The sequence below is a fragment of the Danio aesculapii genome, chromosome 17 (assembly GCF_903798145.1).
Source record: "Danio aesculapii chromosome 17, fDanAes4.1, whole genome shotgun sequence".
NCBI lineage: Eukaryota > Metazoa > Chordata > Actinopteri > Cypriniformes > Danionidae > Danio > Danio aesculapii.
Genome location: NC_079451.1, coordinates 21,725,681 through 21,749,591, shown reverse-complemented (window position 1 = coordinate 21,749,591; position 23,911 = coordinate 21,725,681). Strand labels below are relative to the sequence as shown.

Sequence of the window (23,911 nt, the reverse complement as noted above, 5' to 3'; positions counted from 1 at the left end):
GTTTCACTCATAATTCTGTAAGTGTATAATTTTAAATATTGATTTATTTTATACTTATAATTTATATCAAATGTATATTAATTTACAGGAACGTGTACCCTTGAATTTATTAAATCTTTTGTTGTTCCCAATTTTGCTGAACTTTGAATGACAAATCAGAGTTGTCATTTTGTGGTCTTTTGACTGATTGGAGGAGGTTTCAGGGGGTGGGGGGTCATGCTGTAGAGTAGGAGTACTTAAGAGAAGTTGTAAGGTATAAAAGTAGAAAGAAGAGAGTTTTTTTGTGCCGTTAAAAATGGACACTAACTTGTGTCTATTACTTCTCCTCAGTGCACATTTATTGGCAGGTAAGACTTTACAGCAGTCTTTTTATTTTAATTTAGTTTTGTGTCTGTTCCTAAAATGCATTGTCTTACATTAGACATTTTGTTCTTATTTTATATGAAAAACTTTACAGATTTTTATACGGTTTAAAAAAGATGTGCTTAATTAAATTTGGTTTGAATACTTGAATATATTTGGCTTTCAAGCGATTACAAATTGTAACCTAATTAATTTAAATAATTGCAATTTAGTCACACATAATTTGGCTAATAAACAACTCCCAAAATAAAATAATTTAAAGCCATTATTGTATTATATGAGAAATGCAGTGGTTGCCAACAATAATCAATCTTTTATGTAGTGCAAAAAAAAAGGGCAGTTTATTGCATTCTGTACATAACGCAATGAGTTAAGCACCTATATCATGTTCATAAATTGTATGAAATAGATTGTAGATCTAGAGTTGGTGTATTAAATGTATATACATTAAGATATAGCAGCACTGTAAAAAATGCTGGATTCCACACAATCGGTTTGTGCTGGGGCAACATCAAGCAATTAAAATAACTTGAAGTTTTTATAAATTTAAGTGGATTCAACATAAAAGAATTAAGTTGTCCCAAAAACACACACAAAAAAGAATTGTGTTGTTTCAACTAATTTTAAATTAGTTTAAACAAGCAGCAAACATAATTGTTTGAGTGAGTATAAGATAAATATAATATCACAGTGATTGAATAGAAGTCAATGAAACGTTTTCCTGTTTTTTTAGATCTGTTTTTAACATGAACTACATCACACTATCCTAGTAGGCCGTTCATTAATTCAGCTATTCTGTTTCTATGTTTCTGTAGGAAGCACTGAGGTTGCTGAGGAGGATACTGGAGAAGGACTATCAAAATGCCCATGTAAGCAACCGATACACATGCATTATATTGACTATCATCTAACTAACCTCAAGTTAGCTGCAGAGGTTGTGACATGTAATGCTCTATCTGCAACCAATCAGAATGAGATCATTTCGTCTGGCCTATACTTTTCTATCGGCTGCAGAAGATAGCAGCACTGAACCCTGGTACATGGACCCTGTATCCAGAGTATTGAATGATAGAGATGGCACTCTGTCAATAAAGGGTCCAAAGTTCCCCTGATTGATTAGAACTAACTCTGAAATACTGCAAAAGTCAAGATAAATTGTGAAAGAGTTGCAACAACAAATCTTTTTATGTGTTACTATTGATGTTATAATGTCCTTTTTTTGTTACTTTTTAAGTGTCTGCTAGGTTCAAGAACCTCCGAAAATATGTATATCAGTACACAGCCGAGAGCAAAAATGGGGTGACGGGTACAGCTAACCTCAAGAACGGTCCAAAGATCTCCTGCCAGGTACAAAAACATGGCTTAACCTAGTTTTTACGAAAGCATACATACCATTGTATAATTTAAAGTCAGTAGGATTTTAAAAATGAAGTAATATTAGGAAAAAGTGTTTTGGCAAATGGTAATAATTTGATAAAAATACTTTATCTAAATACTCTATTATTTTATTATTATTATATTTAATATAATTATAAACATCTTTACTAGATGATTTTGTCAATTTAATTAATCCTTGCTAAATAAAACTATTAATTTCCTTAAAATGTAATACTACTATCCTCAAACATTTGAAAGAAAGTGTATATATATACTTCTTTCTCTCACTCATCAGGTTGAAATTGAGGTCCCACAGACATGCAGTTTTGTCCTCCGCACCACAGAATGTGTCCTGAGCGAGGTTTCTGTCATCGACGCTCAGGGTCAACCTGTTTACCGACAGGCTGCTGGAGCTGAGGCCTTTCAGGCGGCTATGGAGAAGTATGTGGAGCAGCCCATCATATCTGGGATTTTCCTGCCAATTAAATAGAGCAAATACACCTAGAGCTTTCAGTTATAATACACTGTAAAAACATGCTGGGTGTCACACAATTCCTTCATGTTGTCCCAAGACAAATATATTAATATATCTTAATCATTTTTACAAATTTAAGTAGATTGAACATAAATCAGTTAAGCTGACCACAAAAAAACTCAAGAATTGCATAGTTTCAACTCTTTTTAAATAAGTAGTGTAAACAAGCAGCTTAAATAATTTTTGAGTGTAGTGCATCTTTTTATTCTATTAAATAATGGCTTTTGACACCCACTTTTCCAGGAACACCCTCAATTTTGTGGTGGAGCAGGTAACCAGTGTTTCCATTTATCCAGAGGAGGATGAACCAGAAAACATTTTGAACATCAAAAGAGGAATCATATCTGCTCTTCTTGTGCCAGTCCTGGAGGAAGAACACAATGAAAGAATGGTGAGAGTAAAAAATGATTCAATTATTTATAGACATATGCACAAGAATGAAGTGACAGTTAATTTCTTAATATATTGTGTTCTTCAGATTTTGCACAAACAGATTATCGGTTTGGTTTCATGCTTTAAATCCGACTGTACATTGTTATAGATTTATATAGAAAACTTCTGACTTCACTGTTCTTTTCTTTTTAGAGCTCAATTCATGGTATATGCAAGACTGAAGTCACTGTAAACTCCCGAAAGGATATTGATATAGATGTCAGTGTGGTCAGAGATCTGTCAGACTGCAGCCATTTCTCACCTCACAGTCTCTCCACCAGCCCTCTGTCTCTTTTGCCTGGGCTGGTACGACACATTTCTTTAAATATTCACTTTATTACATCCTTTTCATTCAAAAATGTCATTTAAATAACTTCTGACATTTACTTTTTGCAGAATGGACTTTTTTCCAAGCTCATCAGCAGCACTCAGACCTGCAACTATCAGTTTGATAACCGGAGAAAGCACATGACTGAGGCCCAGTGTACAGAGACGCACCTCTTCATCCCATTCTCACATGAGTGCGTTATCTTTTCCTACAAAGTTTTTTTTTTTTTGGTTCACTGACCTGTTCAGAAAACATTATTCTGTTAATGATTTATTACACTTGTGTTATTCCAAATGTTGTTATAATTTCTTATGACACGAAAGGACACTCTAAATTTGTTGCAAAATGAAAATTGTGGGTAGGGTGCTAGTTTTTTGTGCTAGTTAAAGTTAATCTTTAAATGGGATCATCAAAATAATGATAGTCAACACAGTAGTCAACATTTGAAATGGATCAAAAAAGTTTTTCTGAATTGTCCTAAGACAAGATTGGGTGTTATTTAATAGTTTTAGGACAACATTGATGAAAGGTTTTGATCCACTTCAAATGTTAACCCCTGTAGGTGTTCCCAGAACTTTTCAGCCCACGACCCCCAAAATAACAATGCCAGTGACTTGCGACCCTCTGAGGTGCTTATACAGTAAATATAGAAGCTTTGCATGCAACGGCGCACACACACCAATAGGCCCAAATCTATTCTTCATTTGTTTTTTTTTAAATTATGTAAGCACTGTAAAGGTATCAGAAAGTTTAACCTGGTGCTATAAAATCAATCTGCTGCATCTGACCCTATTGTCTTTAATGTGATGTAATCACCCCAGGGGTCGCAAACCAATAGGCCGTAACCATAAACTACTATTTTCATCTTCAGTAGGTTATAGACAAAATATGGTCATTCTAATGGTTTAAAAAAATGTATTAGAATTTTAGAAATCACCAAGCGACCCCCCCTTTATTGCCCTGACCCCTAATTTGGGAATCACTGGTATAGTTAGTAGCCTTTTCATAATCTCAAGTCTCATTCACAATTTAAAACTCAGGAAACAAAACTTATGGTTTTAGTTAATAATTTACATTATGATTTTTGTAAGTTGATGATTTGCCAAAAATAATGACAAATTATTATCATAATTGATGAGATATACAGAATGTGAATGTGATACATCTTATGTATGTATTTTTAATATCATATAGACATCAGTTAAATCTGAGAGGTAAAAAAATTGAAAAATCTGAATAACAACTTCAGTAAGTCACAGAAAATAAAATAAAAATCTATTGTAGTTAAAATATGGAACATCAAATCAATCATGGCACGTTGATTGTGGTTGGCACAGATTGGCACACTGACCATTGTTTAACAGTGGCATTTGTAGTAAAATTGTGGCTATACAAATGATAATAATTTGTCAATTAAGATATACTATATTTTTACTTTGGAAAAAAACATGGTTAATAGTTTTGTAAAGGGTGGGAACAATTGAAAATTATGACAGAATGTCCATTTTCACTGTCACTATTATAATTTCTCCAATAGGGGGCAGTATGGTATCTCCTCAGAAGTAAAACAAAGTCTAACGCTACAGGATTCGGTGAAAATAAACAACAGATATTTCAACAAAGATGGTAAGAAGTCCTTTAAACAAGATCTTTAAAATATAAAATCGGTTGTTACTTTTTATTAGTAACACGTTTAATGTAGTTTAGTAATACTTTTTTATCCTCCAATAATTAATTTTATGCTGAGAGGTTTGGGGAAAAAAACTTTTCTTTCTCATCTTATAATCAGACACTCTTGAGAAGAAGCTCTTTATAGAGGAGGTGGAGGACAAACATCCTGTTCAGTCAAAGGATGACGTGCTTGCCACAATGAAAGAGTTGAGTACGCTTAGCAGCTCAGGAAAGAGTCAACAGAGAGCCAGCCTCTTCCACAAACTGGTATCTGAAGTCCGTGGTTTGAAAAACGAGACGCTGTCTGGAGCTGCAGGTGAGATGATGAAGTTCTCAGAGTGGCTCACATGGCAGACGCTCTTCCAGTGTGGGACTGATGAATGTACCAGCGCCATCATGCAGATCTTCAGGACATTCGATGAGGCAGACAGAGAGGTGGATGCTATAGTTTATGCTTTGAGTCTTTTACCTCAGGGCAGTCCCCAGAGGCTTAGAGATATGCTGAGTATGGCCCAAAGCAAGCCAAGCAAACCCATCATGTATGCTCTTGCCAACACAGTGAAACAGTAAGTGCTAGTAATGTTTACTCTGTTAGCCTCAAAATTAACATAGGTTATGTGATTTCCTTTTTTAAGTGGAATTTTAATGTATTATTAACCTATATTTTGCAGACTTCCTAAAGACCAAGCAATATCCACACCCGAAATGAAAGAAGTAGCTGAATTTATGGAGTTCATGCTTGGCGATTGTTCTGGAGATGAAGACAGTACTTTCCTAACATTAAGGGTAAATCTGTCTATCCATCCTGTACATACATACAAAATAGCATAAATAATTCTGTAATAACCAAAGTATTTGTTGTACAGGTTATTGGTGTCATGGGAAAATACATGGAGGGATTCCCATCTCTGAAGTCTTCTGTCCTAAATTGCATGAATCAGGCATATGCCCCTCTGCCAGTGCAAAAAGCAGCTATCCAGGCAGTCAGACTCATGGAAATGGATTCAGATGTAAATAAATCATATGTTGAAGTTTGTATTTGAATGCAGAAGTTTAATTACCTTCATTTTAATTTAGCATTACTTAAAATTAAGTGACCATGTTGCTGAGATGTGAGCCGGGGATATTTTCTGCATTCTAGTGGTCCAAATATTGGTGTGGTTTATGGTATCTATACATTTTTGTATATGTTTTGTTTGCTATTGTTTGTAAGCAAATGAAAACTGTCAGCGACTAGGCATGAAAAACTGGGACTGTCCACAAAAATTGGAGTATCTTAAATTATGTTATTGTGGTGTTGATCACCCAAATAAAGTTGGTGCTTGGAGGATTTTGAATAAATCAAAAACCTAATAGCTGGTTTTCACTTGACCACGTTATATTTTGATTTCTTGTTTCTAGGTGAGAAGTGCTCTTATTCAACAATATGAGAATGCCGAAGCACCCGCGCAAAAACGTATTGCAGCATATCTGATGCTTATGAGGAACCCTGAGGCAGCACAGAAGGTGCTGAGGACACTTAAGAGTGAGCAAAATGAGCAGGTTAAGAGCTTTGTCTCTTCCCATATAGCCAACATACTGGAATCAGAAAATCCAAACCTGAGCATGTACGTACAATACTATTTCAAACACTGTGTATAATTTGGGTTTTATTAAGGTCATCTAATTAAAAATTATCTGCCTTGATGTTTTTTTATTTAAAGCATAAATAAAACATATAGTGTGGATGTTGTTCAGCGGCTATTTAAAAGGGTTTTAGAAAGTGTGAGCGGAGAAGAACCCTTTGGGTCTAAGGGGGTTTTGGGGCCCTTAGATAAATGCTAAAACCCTCTTACTAGATTTAACATTACACATAGCACAGTATTAGTATTTTCTACAATGAAATATAAGCAACATGTGTGATTGTTGTAGTTTTTAAAAAAAAGTTGCATAATAAAATAATGTCTAATGTACACAATAAATTTAATAATGATACAAATACGAGTCAACTGACTATTGCAAACCTTGATAAATTGCATTGCATAATTTATTGAAATGCTCTCCTCCCATAAATGTTGCATCTCAAAGAAGATTTTCCTTTGATTCCCTTGAAGCCATAAAAATAACACACCTTATTGTCACAAAGTTTAGTTAGTAAATCCAGACAGTAGTTTTTAATTCCAAAAAGTTTGTTCTGGTGTAAGCTGTTTATGAATATGGCTCACAATCTCTAATATTGGTTGACAAAGAATATGTATTGCATCCCTAATTTAGTTGTACTTATTTTTTAGAGCAAAGGACTACATTCTTAAAGCTGTACAAGGAGATGTGAGCTTTCTCGCTATGGACTTCACAAAACTCTCCCGTAACTACAAAACTGAAGTTCCACTGGTTGGCTCTGTAGAAAGTAATGTCATTTTTGACTCTGCCAACTACATGCCAAGAGAAGTCATGCTGGCCACCACACTTGACAATTTCAATCCAGAAATACTGGAGGTACTCTACAAGTTTATCAAAAAAAAGACATACTTTATGCATCAGTATTCTATTGTTGTTTATGTTACATGTATCATTTATGAATTATGTGTGTACTTTTTTTCCAGATTGGTCTTGAAGGTGAAGGCCTTGAGCCAGTCATTGAAGTTCTCTTTGGTGAAAATGGGTTCTTCCCTGATACTATCTCGAAAGCGATGTACTGGGTTAATGACAAAATTCCACATCCAGTCAAACGGGTTCTGGAAAAATGGATTTCCCCACTAAGAGGTGAAAGGATGAAAAGACAGGTAAGCACATAAAGTAATTTTAAGTTGTATGACAAAAAATGCACCTTAATAACAAACATATGCATAAAACTTCCTTAGGTTCCTCAAGATATTATGAAGAGTATGGATGAATACATCTCTGAATTCAAAAACCGCCTTGAACAGGTTGAAGATGCTCCTAAAGGCTTGGCCTACCTACAGTTATTGGGAACAGAATTGGGATACTTGAAGACCAGTGACCTCAAGCACGTCACTCAGTACATTAAACTATTTGCAGAAGCATTTAAGTCGACGTCAATGAACGTAAGTGGTTTGGTATACAGCATTTCTTTTCTGAAATTATGAATGTTCATCAACTCAATTGAATGTGATATTCTCACATTGCAGTTTATGGGAAAGCTGATATCTAGCTTAGAGAATGAGTTTTTTGTCCACTATATGTTCCTGGATAAAGCCTTTACACTGCCTACAAGTGCTGGTTTTCCCCTGAAGCTTACTCTTTCTGGAGTTCTGGCCCCAGGAGCCAAAGGAGGCCTGACCATTGACCGCATGATGGTAATTTTTTACTAGAGGAAAAAAAGTCTAGATTTTTGGCATATAGTTGATGTTTTTCTGTTATTATTCACAGCAACAGCTCTCATTCATGCCATCTTTGGGAGTAGAGTTTGTTACCCAAATGGGAGTTTATATCCCAGAATTTGTGGTAGCTGGCATTGAGACGCACACAAACCTGTACCATGAAAGTGCTGTGAATGCCAAGGTCACCCTAGGTGACAATCAAATCAAGCTCTCCATCCCTGCACCATCCGGAAACATCCAGCTTTTCAGTGTCAGGTGGGCTATTTATTTATATTTTTGTATACTCGTAAACCCAGTGTTTTCCTTGGGAAGTTCTTTATTTTTTTGGTTAGGGGTAAAGAGAAATTTAAGCTGAGTAGTTTACTATTCAGTAATTTGGGCAGTGTTTTGATGAATATGTTAAAAATGTGGTGCACATTTTTGTCTCAATAACAAAATATACAATTACGCAGTGTGAATTATGTCTTGTACAAGCTCTGCAATTTGGCACACTAACAATAATGTATGCAGTGCTTTATACAGCAGATTTATATTTGAAATATACAAAATATTTCCATTCAGTGCTCAGTGCACACCTAATTCCTACAAATAAGTGGTAGTTTGCAAGTGTTTGATAGTCAAAGCAAATTTTCCAGCAAACTGTTTTGAACTCCTGAAGTACACTCCAAACTAACTTACATTTGGCCCAGTTTTTTTTTTTCAGAATGACCTTCCACCAATTTGTTCTTCTATTTATACATCAGTGCCTTTAATGTCACATTCTTTGTGATGTAGTATAATAGATTTTAATGGAACAAAATACCAAAATTAATGTTTCTTCTTTCTTTTCAACAACAGCAACAAATTGCTCTCTGTGACCTCAACTCAGACTAAGATTGTCCCCTCCATGGTAGAGGACAGGATTGACTCTACAGAGTGTAATCACATCTTTCCTGGGATGAATTACTGCACCATTTTACGCTATTCAAATGCTAGTTCAAACAATAATGCCCCATACTATCCTCTCACAGGAGAGACAAGGTGAGAAATGCATATCACATATTTAACATTCATTTTGGATTTTACAGAAATAAAAATATTTGTACATACAATATTTGCAACATATTATAAGATAAAGCAAAAATTTTGATTTTTATATATTCATAGAACTGCAAATATGTTCATACAACATGTTCAAATATGATATTTTATATCAAATATATAACTGTCTATGTTTATATATGACTATAAATGCAAAAGCATTTTTGTAGTTCTGACTTTATTTCAGTCTTGTTATCATCTGCAGTCACCGAGAAATAAGTTGATCAAATAAAATGTTCAGTTTACTTAAGCACAAAAATAAAAAGAATCTTTTTTTATTACAGGCTCGCTCTGGAACTTCAGCCTACAGGAGAAGTGCCGGAGTATACAGCAACCATTTCCTATGCACAGCTAAAGGAGGGAAAAGAGGGGCGCCAAAAAGTAGACTCTGTGAAAATTGTTCTTAAGGCTGAGGGTAAGTTCTCAAACTATTTTAACTATACTAGTTGTTTCTTGTTTTATTTTTAACAGTGGCCCAGGAGCTTAGCTTTTAAGACCCATACAGTCAAATTCTTTATGGCATTTATGTGTTTGTTTTAAGATCATTACAGTATATACTGATATTAAACTTATGTTTTTTGAAGGTTTACTAATGTTTTACCCTTTATCAGATGAAGAACCATGTACCGTACCTTCACCGACAAGTTGTAATATTTTAAAAGTCTTGTAATAACCCCAGTAACTCTCCAGGGTTTTTTCAATTTCAAATTTTTCAAATTTCAAATGAAAGTTAAATGAATTAAATGAAAAAAAGAAAGAAATTAATGTTTCATTCAGAAAGACCATGAAACAACAGGATCAAACAAGGGGTAAAGACATTTAGAATTTTACAAAATATTAATGAATGCTGTTTTTGAGGTTTCTAAGAATCCTGACAGCAAAAATATTTCAGCATTTTTCAACATTGATAATGAAAAGAAATTCGAGCACTTACCTGATTAAAATCAGCATACTAGAATGACTTTAGAATGATCATGTGACAGTGAAAAGTAAAGTAAAAACACATTAAATTCAGCTTTTTTTTTTTTTTTTTTTTTTTAGGAATAAATCGCTTTCTAAAATATATTCAAATGTAATATATTTTCAAATACAGCAAATAAACACAGTAGCAAACCAAGATTAATCACTGTGATACCAAAATATCAAGTCAAATCAAGTCCGCTTTTTTTCTATAATGCTTTTACAAGATTGTGTCAAAGCAGCTTAACGTAAGTAAAGAAAGGATAATAAAAAGCTATAACAATATTTCAGATTGTGGAACATTCCAGCATGTCAGGCAGGCAGGAGAGTTGTAGTACAATGCTGCTGTAGTTCTAGTTAAATTTGCAGATTCAGTTCAGTTTAAAACAGATGTCACTGTTTTTACCGGCCCACCTATTAGTTGCTATTTTTAATTCAAAATATATCTGCTGAAGAAATGAATGTGCTCATATAACAACTTATGAAAAAAGTTTATGAAAGCATCTCTTTTTATTTTAAGGTGCTGAGCCAACTGAAGCAACAGCAGTTGTGAAATACAATCCCAATAAGAGCATTCTCACCACCGACCTCCTGATTCCCGATTATGATCTTGAAGCTGGCATCAAGTTGGCAGTTACAGATACCAATACTAAAGGGAAGAAGATGCGTGGGATCACAATTGATGTAACTAACCGAGACATCCCACAGCTTTCCATAGTTGGACATGCCAGGTACAGTATAAACATTACATATTTTCAACACAGTAAATGCTTAATAGTGGGAAAGTGTTATAAAGACTTTTTATTGTAAATGACATACTGTATATGGTCAGTGATAGTATGATTTTAGTTAAGCTATGTATATTTCTGAGTAGGTTGGAGTCTATGAGGGATGGTCTGATCGAGCTTCAGATGTCAGTGCCAGCATTACAGATGGGCACCTCTGCCACTGCCACCCTAAAGAATAACAATGGGCTTGTCCTGCAGCTTGAAACAGCCTTTAACATGCCAGAGACCACATCTGTGCAGAAAGCCATTCTCAGATACGGTAATGATGGCACTCGCTTTTAATAAAACAAACATTCCTGTAATTAATTCATCACTAAGATTTGAACTATTTTGACTTTGCAGATAATAACAAGGCTGAAGTTGAAATGAAGTCAGACATAAACTCTGAGGTCGAGAAACTTTTTCCAAATATGGAGGAGTATCGTAGCCAGCTGCAGGCAAGTATTGATGAAATCCTCGACAAGAAAGTCACCAAGACCGACATGAAACTTCGCCACATTGTTTCAAAAGGGTTAGAGGTATGCAGATTATATCTAAATGCCACTAATTTAACCATTTCAATTTAAATGATGAACATTTTATTCAAATGATGTCTTTTTGTCTCTAGGCAGTAAATATTTGGCTGGATAAAATAGCAGCAGGCAGCTCATTTGTGGATGTGCAGAGGAACAAGAGAAGCACACCAGAGCTGATATTGCCATCTTTGCCAGAAAAACTGTATCTTAAATCGTAAGTGACATGTTAATGGACCGCTTAACAATATCTGTTCACATATAGGGGAGATCAGAGCTAGTTACATGAAGAAGTTATCCCAGGGCAATATACAGTGGAGTTAGAGAGCACTTTATGTTACATTATTTTATTTATCTGTGGCTGTACCATGCCAACTGTACAAGGCCCATGTAGCTTAATAACAAAGCCCAACTCCTGCTGAAGAAAACATTCCCAACCATGGCATTTCCTCCTACACCTTTCACTTCTCTACACAATTTGAATTGAGTGTTTCCCTAGTTTGATAATAAACACAAGGTTATTCATTCATTCATTCATTCATTCATTTTCTTTTTGGCTTAGTCCCTTTATTATTCTGGGGTCACCACAGCAGAATGAACCACCCATGAGTTATCGGCGCAAAATAAATTAAATTGCTTTAATAACTACAGTAAGCTTTGGACCAGTTTTCTTTTCTCTTTTCCACACAGCATGCTCAGCAAAAGTTAGGCTAGACTTTTGATTCTTCTGCTGATAACAGGTTTGGTCACTGCAAACTGGGCTTTCATCCCAAATTTTCTTAAACATCAAGACACTGTCCTTTCACTGTTCAGCACTGACCTGGTTATTAATTCCAGCTGCAGTGTTGAACTTTTTGTCCACTGAGATTATCCTGCATTATCCTGTCCTCTAGTGCATTTGTCTTTCATGGACGACCAGCCTTTGTGGGGGACTTCAATGAGTTTGTGACATTTGAAGATGCAGATTCTATAAATCACTTAATTTTATGTGCCTACTCACCAGTTTGCTGTTTTTATGAACAACCGGGTGTTGGAAAGTTTAAGTCACATCTTGCAAAATTTGTGAAAATTGAAATTTTAGGCTACCAGTTATACAGGGTTTGAAGAAAATTGCCAGCAGGTGTAGATTAACACCAATAATAGAAATCTGAAAGCTCATCTAAGCTTTTATACTATCTTTCAGATTAAATGTAACTAAAATATGCTTAAAAAGAAATCTTTTCCTATTGGCAGGATATTTGCATATTAGATTAATCACTGACTTCTGAAAGCTGTAAATTGTATTTTTTTTCTCTCTTATGTTGATCTGCACTTTATATAGAGCACTTTTAGGGCATTGAAAGGCATTGATTGTAAAATTAATCTGTTAACATTTTGCATAATATGATAAAAATACAGTGATGTGAGTCCACACGTAGTGTCTATACAGGCTAGTGTCTATACAGGCACTTTATATGCATTAATATTGACTGTAAACTTTGCTCTCTTCCTCTTTATGTTCAGTGATGCACTGTTGAGATACCAGTTCAACAAAGGCAGAATCTTCATTTCACTTCCTCTTCTCCTGGGAGGAAAGTCATCTGCTGAACTCGACATCCCTCCCACCCTCACGCTCCCACAGATTCAAATTCCCCTCCTTGGCTTGAAAGTTCCTGAGAACAGTTACAAGATTCCATCATTCACAATTCCCCGCACTTTGGAATTCTCCTTACCCATGTTGGGTGTAGCAGAGCTGTCTGCAAAGATGAACAGCAACTTTTATGAATGGGAGGGCTCTATCTTAGGGGGAAACAACACTGTTGATGTTCCCAATTACGTTGCCAAGTACAAAATAATGGCCAGCTGCCCCTTGACACCCTTGTCATACAAAATTGAAGGTCAGTAAGAAACATACTCCACAAAGATTTTAATTAGATTAAAAAATTTTTTCACTAATATTTAGTTCCCTATTTAAGTACTTAATTATTATTAATGTATATTTGTAATGAATTTTATTACATTTTGGTTTTCTCATAGGTATGGGAATGATCACTGGTACAGTTGAGGATACTTTGAAGTACCTCGTAAATGGATCCATAAACCACTGTTTACTCGACGCCAGTATGAGTTTCTTTGAAACTATGAGTTTGGCTAATAAAATCAATGGTAGGACCAACTACCGGCTTGAAGCATCTAGTCCACTTGGTCTGGACACCTTTTTGTTTTATTCAGCTCAGTCAGCTTCCACTAGTGATGAAGTTATTGGAGATGGAAACTTTGATGGATTTATCAAGATAGGCTCTCTATATGCCAACTCAACCCTTAGCCAATCCTATATCTATAATATGCCTAAACAAGAAGGAAAAGGAGAGTCCACACTGAAGTTTGACTCCTCAATCATCCAGGGTCAGAATGTGATCAAAGGATCATTTGTCAATGGAGAGCTGTCACTTTTGTCCAAGACCAATGCTCAAAATGATGTTCTGAAACATGTGGTGGAGTTAAAGCACAAGAAAGGCGAGCTGTTTGTGAAGTCCGATGGTAGCACAACGGCACTTGGAAAAGCTCTGCGCTGTAAAGCTGAACTTGATGTCAAGAATGGAGAAGCTACACTGAAAGTTGAATCACAGGCAAATGATGCAACACATGATGCATTTTCCCTCCTTACTGGATCACTAAACAGTAACGGCCTTGAAATTAATATTGAAGGTTTGCTGAATTTAGAAAGTGGACGTGGGACACACAAAGGCACACTTACTTTTGGAGGAAATGGCTTGAGCACTAGTTGCATGACAACTATTGAGGGAAACTTTTTGACTTTTGAGAATACCTTCAATGGTGGCATCAATGGTGAAGGAGCCTCAATGTCTGTTGTTTCAAAAGGATCATCCCAGGATAACACAGTTGAACTCAGTGCGAAGGGAAAGATTTCACCCAAAGAAGCATCTTTAACCAGTGTTTTTCAAGGGAATGGCTTTGGTGGAACTGCAAGAAACACAATGAACGTTGGTATTAATAAGCAAGGTCTGAGTATGTCTAATACCATGATGGGTACTTTGCAAAAAATGAGATCAGAGTGCACGCAAACTTTGACCATAACTTTATGGACCTTGGCTTTTCGCTCCAAAACGGACAATTTCATTTGTGATGGAGCGTCCTACAATCATGACATCAAGGTTAATATGAGGCCATTTGTCACATCGATAAATGCAAATAACGAACTTGAGCTTTTTGATTTTGGATTCAGTAGTGATGGGCGCCTTAAGATGGAGCCATTTAAGATGGATGTCGCTGGCAGTCTCAGTGGAAAGTATGGAGAAGATGATAGCTTTAATCACGGCTGTGAATTTACTTATGCAGATCTGGCTGGTACCATCAAATGTGATACAGCTGTAAAAGTCTTCGATACTCATATAAGTAACAGATTTGACTTGGATTTCGCTGGATTGTCTTCTGTAATGAACACCAAGACGCAAGTAAATTGCGAATCTTTACGTCTTGAAAACACCATTCGCACAATGGCCATGCCGTTTAGCCTTACAGTTGATGCCATTTTGAACAGCGATGGCACTGTCAATTTTTACGGCAAGCACAGTGGTCAGGTCTACAGCAAATTCCTCTTAAAAGCTGAGCCACTGGCTATTGCAAAGTCCCATGAATGCAGAGCTTCTGCTGTACACAGGTTGCCTAATGGAGAGTCTGCTGAAACACACATTGAAAACAAGTTTGACAGCTTACTGATACCCAATGAACAGACTGTGTTGTGGAAGTTTAAGTCAAAGCTAAATAATCATGCCTATAACCAGGACGTAAATATTTACAACAAAGAAAATGACATGGGAGTCCAATTCTCTGGAGTTCTTCAGACTAATCTCTTCAACACAGAAAGAGAATCTAGTGACATTCCATTAGACAATCAAAAGTTTAGCACTTCTGGGTTTGTCAAGTATGATAAGAACAGCGACTGTCACATAATTTATTTTCCATTCATAGAGAGCTTCCCTGCTGCCTTTGAAAGTATAAAAAGCGCAATTCTGCTTAAATTTGAATCCCTTCAAAACTACCTCAACAGTTTAGATTTAAATGCATTGATAGGTCAATTTAGGAACAAGTTGGATGAACTCCCTCAAAAAGTGAATGACATCATAGTGAACTTGGATTTAGAGAACAAAATCAACAATGTCAAGAATCAGCTGATTTCCCTCATACATGACTATACAATATCAATCGATGACCTTGATGCATATGCTGAAAGATTTAAGGAGGCTGCAGGAAAGAAAATTATTGATTTTGCAACCAGAATTAGAGATCTTTCGATTCAAATCAAAGATGGCATTGAAAGTGGAGCATGGGCCAATTCTGTTTCTGACATTTTGGCGCAGATTGGACGTGAACTTAAAGCGGTTGATGAGAAATATGAAATAACTAAAACGATAATCAGAGGCATTGATGGTATTGAAGATGTAATAAGACAGATCGATTTGGAAAAACTGCAGGACAGCAGTGCTACTTGGTTGAAACAGCTGGATGCAAAATATGAAATTAAAACGAAACTTCAGGAAAAGCTGAGCGAACTGAGGAAGGTTGTTGAGACATTTGAAATCAACATGTTACTTGAAGATCTGAGACAATATATTACCTCAATTGACTTGACTGAATACGTGGATCAACTGTCTGGTCAAATCCCATATGAGGACATTGAGAGAGTGCTGGATTCTGCAAAAGATGTCATTGTCAACTGGATAGAGGAGTATGAAGTCCCTGAGAAAATCAACAGAATTTATTTAAATGCACAAGAGCTTATTTTAAGGTATGAAATTGACAAGAAAATTGAAGTGATCGTCGAGCAGGCCATTATATTAGTCAAACAGTACAGAATCCAAGAGCTGGTGCAGGCTGTAGTGGACACTTTAAAATCGATCCAATTTGAGTACATCTCAGATAAAATGATGGAAATCTTGGATAGCATAGTTTCTCTGTTAAAGCGTATGGATTTCGAAAAGATTATAAATGACTTAAATGATTACATTCAGTTGATTATAAAGACCTTTAGAACGTTTGATTACAACACATATGTTGATGAAGTAAATGGGAAAGTCAGAGATGTAGTCGACTATATTAACAAGCAGATAAATGAAGTTTATGAAATTCCACGAAAAATAGAGGCATCCAGGGAGTTTATAAAAGAGATGCAGGTGACTGTTTTTGATTATTTGGAGAAACTGAAAAATACACGGATAGCTGAGGTGTGCAGGAACGTTAAAGATGTAATTGACACTACTGCATATAAAGACATAAAACTAAAGATTCAGGACATTATCGAGGATGTAAGGCAGAGAATTAGTGACATGGACATCAGAGATGAAATCTCTGTTCACTTAGAAAGGGCAAGTGGTGCTTATGTTAACATGATCGAATACATCTTAACACAGTTCACACAACTCATTGATGAAATGAAGAAGATGGCTGAAGATAAGGAAATTCTTGATCAAATCAATCAAGCTGTGGAGGGAGTTTTTAATGCTCTAAAAACAGCAGAATTTGATGTGCCTGCTTTTTTGCTTCCATTCACAACTCTTGAGATTCCTGCCTTTAAGATTAAAATGGCAAGGATACATGATATTACAATTCCAGCAATGATAACAATACCAGAATTCAATGTTTTAGACTTGATCAGTCTTCCTTCTATCACAGTTGACTTTGAGAAAATAAAACAGAGCATCATTGATTTCATCGATAAAGTTCGACAGATAGAAATGCCAGAGGTGGATCCAGAGGCCATCTTTGGGGACTTACGAGCTCTCTATCTTACCGAATTGCCTGATTTTACATTCTCTGAGATTACTCTTTCTGAGATCAAATTCCCAGAGATTAATGTGCCCAAACTGAAACTGGACAGTTTTGAGATTACAATGCTGCCAATCCCTGAAGTTAAATTTCCTGAGATTCCTTTTGAACCATGTCTGCCAGCTTTTGGCAAACTCTACGGTGAATTTAAAGTAGATTCTCCTCATTATACATTGATGACATCAGCAGCTTTTGAGAACACAACAACAGCACTTAAATTTCCACAGTTCAAAGCTACTCTGAAATCAAATGCAAAGTCAAGTCTTGAATTTCTCGACTATACTCTGGATGCCATGCTTCAAATTGAAGCTCCTAAAATGAGAAAAATGATTATTAGTGAGACTGTTAGTCTCAGTCACATGGCATTTGCAACTGAACACGAGGGTTCTGTTGTCTTAAGTGGTCCTTCAGCAGAAGCAACAGCCAAGACTGCTGTCAAAGTCACCACTCATATGTACACAGCTGATTTGATTAACAATATAGGTATTGCTTTAAAGAATGGAATATCTGCATATATGGACACGTCTTACAACCATAATCTGAACATCCCCAGATTAGATATTTCTAGTCAGGCAATAATAACCAGAACAGCAAAGGCTCGTTTTGAATCAGGGACTATATCTTTGACCGTTGGAACAGTGGGAAGTGGAAAGTGGTCTCCATCTAATCCATCAAGAACCGTCAAGTCCATCAATGACTATTCTGATGAAATTACACACAAGAGCGATTTTGAGATCACTGTCAATGCTGGCACAGCAAAGCTGAATTTTGATGGTGAAACAAATAGCAGAAACCTTAAAATGAAGCAGTCGGTTAGCGCAGAGTCTGTCATCCTGAGCCACATAACCATCGATGCCAGGGCTGAAACCGAGGCGCCCTTCATAAAGGGCAGTGTTTTGACACTCAAAGGAAAAGCTCAAATGGAAGATGTCCGAATGGAAATAGAAATTTCACATAGTGCTGAGCTTATTGGAAAAGTAAGTGGAAGCATATCAAACACATGTGACTTTTTGGCTCAACCATTTGAAGTCACACTTGACTGCAGAAATAAAGGAAACAGTAAAATTATCTTGCCTCTCAAGCTGACTGGAAAAATTGACCTTCAAGATGACTTTGGATTTACTTTAAATTCCAATAAGCAACATGCGTTTTGGGTGGGTCTCGCTCGCTTCAACCAGTACAAATACAAACACAACTTTACTTTTGATAACAATGAAATTGAAGCTGGAATCTACACTTCAGTTGATTGCGAAGCCAATCTTGATTTCTTGACTGTTCCCATCAGTATCCCAGAAATTCCAATCCCATACCTGGATATAAAAACACCCCAAATCAATGAGTTTTCTTTTTGGGAGGATTATGGTCTGAAAGATCTTCTGACCACTCCTAAACAAACAATTGACATTGACTTCAAACTATTGTATCAGAAAAACCCAGAGAAGCACACATTTGATCTAAACCTTGAGCCAGTCTATGAAGCCTTCAATGAAAATGCCAAGATTTTAAGACTGCAATTTGAACTTGGAAGAGACCATATTTTTGATGCCCTCACTAATTCCTACAACCAAGCCAGAATTCAGCATGAAAAGTATAAAATTGATACATCAAACCATCCGCCAAGATATTTCACAGTTCCTGGATACACCATACCCATACTAAATATTGAGGTTTCAGCCTTCCGAGCTGAATTGCCTGCATTTGGTTATTTCATACCAAAGGAGGTAAGCACACCAAGCTTTAAAACTCCTTTATTGGGTTTTTCAGTCCCTTCATACACCTTGGTGCTTCCGTCTTTGGCGCTACCAGTCTTGCATGTTCCTGAGACACTTCGAGACTTGACCTTACCCACATTTACAATACCAGATATTCAGAATAATATCATGATACCTGCATTTGGAAATATGACCTATGATTTCTCAATCAAATCTCCAGTATTATCTCTGAATTCCAATGGTGGCCTATATAATCATTCTGACATGGTGATCAAGTTTGATGTCTCGTCTACATCTGTGTTTGATGTCCTCAAAGGTAAACTTGATGGCAGTGCCACGATCAACAAAAGAAGAGGACTGAAAATAGCAACTAGCCTGTCTTTGGTTCACAGGTGTGCTGAATGTAGTCATGAGAGCACTGTGAGCCTCACCAAGAGGAATATGGAAGCTTCTTTAACAAACCTGGCTAAAATTAAGTGCCCGGTTCTTACAATGGACTTAAATCAAGTACTTCGCGGAAATACAAAGTCTAAACCAAATATCGCCTCTAATATTAAAGTGAGCTACTCCTATGATCTGCCCATAATCGAAACACAGGCAACTGGAAGCATTGATCACAATTTTGCCCTAGAGGCACTGTCATCCTATTTCTCTTTGGAGAGCGCTTGGAAAGGAACAACAGATGCAACCATCATGGAAAGTGGAAATCTGGCTGGATCTTTGAATAGTGAAGTAACTATTTACTTGAATGCCAATAGTCTTCGTTCCACACTGAAAACTGATCTGAACTCTAAAGTCTACCACCAAAAGGCTGGTTCCTGGAATATTGATGTCACTAAGAACCTTGCCCTTGAGGCCTCTCTGCGACGTATTTATGCTACAATGGCTTGCACAAGTAGTAATGCAGCTAGTATTGCATCGTTTTCAACAAACGGAAAGCAAAATATGAGGGCTACACTTGAGTTTGTTCCCCTGACAACTTTGTCTGCTAATCTTGATATTGACATTTCACAGCCAACTAACTATGGTCATGCTGGTATTGTGCAGAACATAGATCTTTCCATCACTTCAGACAAGCAGAAATTACTTTGGAGTGGCAAGGAACAACTTGCAACTCTGATCCATTCTGCTGATCTGATACTATCGAACACTCAGTCTGAAATCCGTGTAGAAATGTCAGAATCCGTTGAGGGGAAAGTTGCATTCCTGAAGTCCATCAAATTGCCAATCTACCAAAAGAGTCTATGGGACATATTTAAATTTGGTGACGTCAGCAATACTGAGGAATTACAGTTCTTTAATGTTTCAACTGTTGTCATATACACCAAGAGCATGGAAGGAACGTTATTTGCAATACCTACAAAATTGTTTGAAAATGGCGTGACATTCAATATTCCGCAAATAACATTTGGAGTTCCAGATTTGTTTAAAAAAATTCCGCAAATGATTAGGGAAGTGGACATGCGTTTTGAAGAAGCAGACCTGCCTGATTATATCTCAATACCACCAGTCATAACCGTTCCAGAGTTTTCAATACCATTCACTACTCTCCATGTGCCAACCTTTGTTATTGATTTGACAAATCTAGAAGTCCCCAATGAAATTAGCACACCTTCCTTTGACATAATGTTGCCTGGTTTACCAAAAGTGGAAATCCCTAACATTAATGCTAAAACAAAATATCTGAAAGACAAAATGGCTCATTTGTTTGTCAGCCTGCCACAGTATGAAATCACCATATCACCATTTAACCTTCCCAAAGCATTCGACATTGGCGACTACCCAATACGTTTGGATGACATCACAAACACACTATATCATTTTGAATTGCCAACCATTATTATCCCTGAACAAAAAATCGATGTCCCAGAGATATCTCTCCATCTCCCAGCCGGTGTGTTTATTCCAAAATTTGGTGCCCTGTCAGCCACTTTCAAAATGGCTTCCCCAATTTATAACAATACATGGACTGGAAATGTAGAAAACACAGAGGCAGGAACTGTTTGCACATTGAAGTCCACCTGCACTTCCACCATGGTTTTCCTGGAGTACAACTTAGATGGTAAGCTTTAAAGACTTTTACAAGTTTATAAGGATCTATGTCAGTGTTTCTCAACCACGTTCCTGGAGGACCACCAACACTGCCTGTTTTGGAGGTCTCCTTTGTCTGTCACACCCATTACAGGTCTTTCAGTCTCTGCTAATGAGCTGATGATCTGAATTAGATGTGTCTGGTTAAGGAGACACGGAAAATGTGCAGAGATGGTTTCCTCCAGAAACGTGGTTGAGAAACACTGATCTATGTTGCTCATATTAAATTAAATGTTACTATGTGTTTATTTAATGTAACATTTCATTTTTAGCAATTGCCACAGTCCTTCTTGAGAATGGAGCTTTGGGTTTAGATGCAAAAAGTACTTTCAACCATCGCGATGTAAATGTAAACTGGAAGCATGATCTCCGTCAGAATCTAAGGTGATAAAATAACATACAAACCTGCTCATTTATAAAGTCTCCTGAAATATTTTCCAACTAATTTTTATTGTTTTCCAGGATGAAACGCGATGAGTCTTCAGTTTCCCGGTAATTTCTTGACTTTCTGATTGACATAAGCCTTGATGTGCTTTACTCATTTCAGTATCGCAAAACTAATGTTACTGTGAATGTATTTTTACTCCACAGTCCCTCACGCCACACACTGGGCATTGACATCGCTAGCCAGACATTTTCTGATGTGAGCTTTCGTTATGCATCACACAACAATGGGATCACATCTTCAGTATCCTCACCAGCAGCTGGGTTCATTGGGTTCCAGTTCACTAGGAGGTCACCATCTCAGTTTTATGCAAAACTGTTCAGCAGATATTTGGTAAGAGAGTAATAATCATTAGTCAATCATTTGTACAGCTTATTAAAAATAAATTAACTAAATGTCTGTATTGTTTATCCAGTCAACACCTGACAAGGACACAGACCTCTTGAGTTTAAAGATGACTTTGAAGAACTCTGAAAAGCTGAGCGTTCAGTTTGGATATCATTTTAGTGGACTCTCAGACATGATAAATGGCCTGAAAGACAGACTTCCTTCCATCTTAGCAGCTCTCCACAAGTTCATCAACCAGTACCACATTGATCACCTTGGCATGGACCTAAATCGTGCTGCCTTAAAGCTGAAGAACGCACTCTCCAATGGCATTGACAAAGCTTACCTGGAGATCCCACGCATGTTTGATGCCATGCAGACCTCATTCGAGCAGGTCAAACAACAAGGTAATAAGATGTGGAGGAGAATGTTGGAGAGCTTTCCCCAGGATGATCTTCAAGAGTTCAGCAGAAGTTTCTTCAGCAGTGCTAATGAATTCATTAAGACGTACGAGTCAAACATGAGGGTTCTTTTAGATGCTGCCCTGAAGTTCTTGAGGAACACCAAATTTCATCTTCCAGGCCTGGAGGAGAAGCTTACCGGGCAGGAGTTGTACAACAAGTTCAGGGAGTATATTTCAAAGGCCATCGATAGAGTTACTACAAGATTTTATAGTCTCATGGAAGCCATTGTTGACACAATTTCAGGTCACATTAACAAAGTAGAATTTACCCTTCCTGGTACCACTAAGGTTATTAGTGGGAAGAAGATTTTGAAGGATCTGAGGTCTGCCATGAAATCGGCAAAAGATACGATTATGCAGGCGATGGAAGAATGGGAAAAGCTAAGATCGGAGGAAGTGTTCGAGGATCTGATGAACTTTTTGAAGGTTTACAGCCAGAGGGCAGAAGATTTCCTGAACTCTTTTAAGACGGAAAAATTGGAAGAAATTTCCTCACGTGTCAGTGCCATTTACAAAGAGGCAGGGAACTTAGAATTGATGAAGAAGATTCGTGAATGGATGAAGGAGGCCAAAAGAGGTTTGACTGAGCTCAAAGACTTCAGCAAGGGTGTAGTGCAAGAGCTGTACAATCAAATGTCATTGGAGAAGCTCAACTCAAAGCTGAATGATCTTCTCATGGCAGTAGAATCGTATATTAATAGTCTGTTTAAGAGCTACCTTGCATTTATGAAATCACTGCCATCATATACAGAGCCATACGTACGGGTTTCAAATAAAAAGACGGACGTGGATATTCCTCTTCCTTTCTACTGGAAATCTTTTAGTGAATGGCCCAGGATGGCATAAAGTGTGCATTAGACATGTTTTGTTATTGTCTTCTCCTAAACAGTGTTATTTGAATGTCCTTTTTATCATTTGATCTTTCATTTGATTGTTGTGAATTAAAGTTTAAATAATGTCTGTCTTGTTGAAAAATGCTTTGAGAATATAATTCAGCTAAATTGCTTTATGGAATTGCATACCGTAAATGAAGAGACTTGTAATAAAAAAAAACTTGTTACAATTTTGGACTATTTAAATCATTTTGGTCTTTAAATTAAATAAGATTTACAAAAAATATTTTATACACACAAAAGGCATTTTTAATCTTAAGTTTCTCCTTTTAGAAGACATTTTGTGAAAACAAAACGTCAAAACAAAATGGTGAAATTATGTTCCATCCCCTTTCCTTTTAACAAATATATTTACTTAATTAAACAAACTGACTTGTACTGTATATATAAAAAGGGATAATAATAAAACCTTCAACTAGTAAACATAATACTTTTAAAAAACATATTACTTAAGTATAAAAAAATATGAACTTACAATTAATTAGTACATTCTTGTTCTTAAATATACCTAACAAGTTTTTGTTTTGTTATTTAAACAATTTGTACACTGAACAGCATTTTGCTCTCCATAAATAATGGTGAATATGTAAACCAGCAAACCAGTCTACTTGATATTAAGATCAAGATCAGGGTATCCGTGGGGTCTTAAAAACTCGTAAAATGTCTTACTTCAAAAACTACATTTTAGGCCTTAAAAATTCTTAAATTCACTGAAAAATTATTTTAAATCATTTTAAACGGGTCTTAATTTCCCTATGTCCAAGTAAAGCTACTCAATCTGGCTGACA

The 23,911-nt window shown here is 36.4% G+C and overlaps 1 protein-coding gene across 1 annotated transcript; it reads left to right on the top strand.

The window, feature by feature from the left end:
* The first annotated feature begins 283 nt into the window (after window positions 1-283).
* apoba (apolipoprotein Ba) lies at window positions 284-23,283 on the top strand. The gene is made up of 29 exons (XM_056476381.1): window positions 284-347; window positions 1,179-1,232; window positions 1,598-1,710; window positions 2,036-2,181; window positions 2,519-2,666; window positions 2,861-3,013; window positions 3,104-3,228; window positions 4,573-4,661; window positions 4,825-5,272; window positions 5,378-5,492; window positions 5,573-5,716; window positions 6,108-6,313; window positions 6,977-7,181; window positions 7,289-7,468; window positions 7,547-7,750; window positions 7,835-8,002; window positions 8,076-8,281; window positions 8,864-9,046; window positions 9,391-9,521; window positions 10,587-10,797; window positions 10,941-11,113; window positions 11,197-11,372; window positions 11,462-11,583; window positions 12,870-13,243; window positions 13,383-20,966; window positions 21,268-21,379; window positions 21,458-21,487; window positions 21,587-21,773; window positions 21,856-23,283. Exons 1-29 carry the CDS (start codon window positions 296-298, stop codon window positions 23,074-23,076), a joined length of 13,260 nt encoding a protein of 4,419 aa, XP_056332356.1. The 5' UTR covers window positions 284-295; the 3' UTR covers window positions 23,077-23,283.
* The last annotated feature ends 628 nt before the right edge of the window (window positions 23,284-23,911 follow it).

Excerpts from the sequence above, each read along its gene's own strand:
- apoba (XM_056476381.1), top strand. The coding sequence starts at position 296 with ATGGACACTAACTTGTGTCTATTACTTCTCCTCAGTGCACATTTATTG. Across the intron at positions 7,469-7,546 it reads GTGAAAGGATGAAAAGACAG|GTTCCTCAAGATATTATGAA; the intron begins GTAAGCACATAA and ends AAACTTCCTTAG. Across the intron at positions 8,282-8,863 it reads ATCCAGCTTTTCAGTGTCAG|CAACAAATTGCTCTCTGTGA; the intron begins GTGGGCTATTTA and ends TTTCAACAACAG.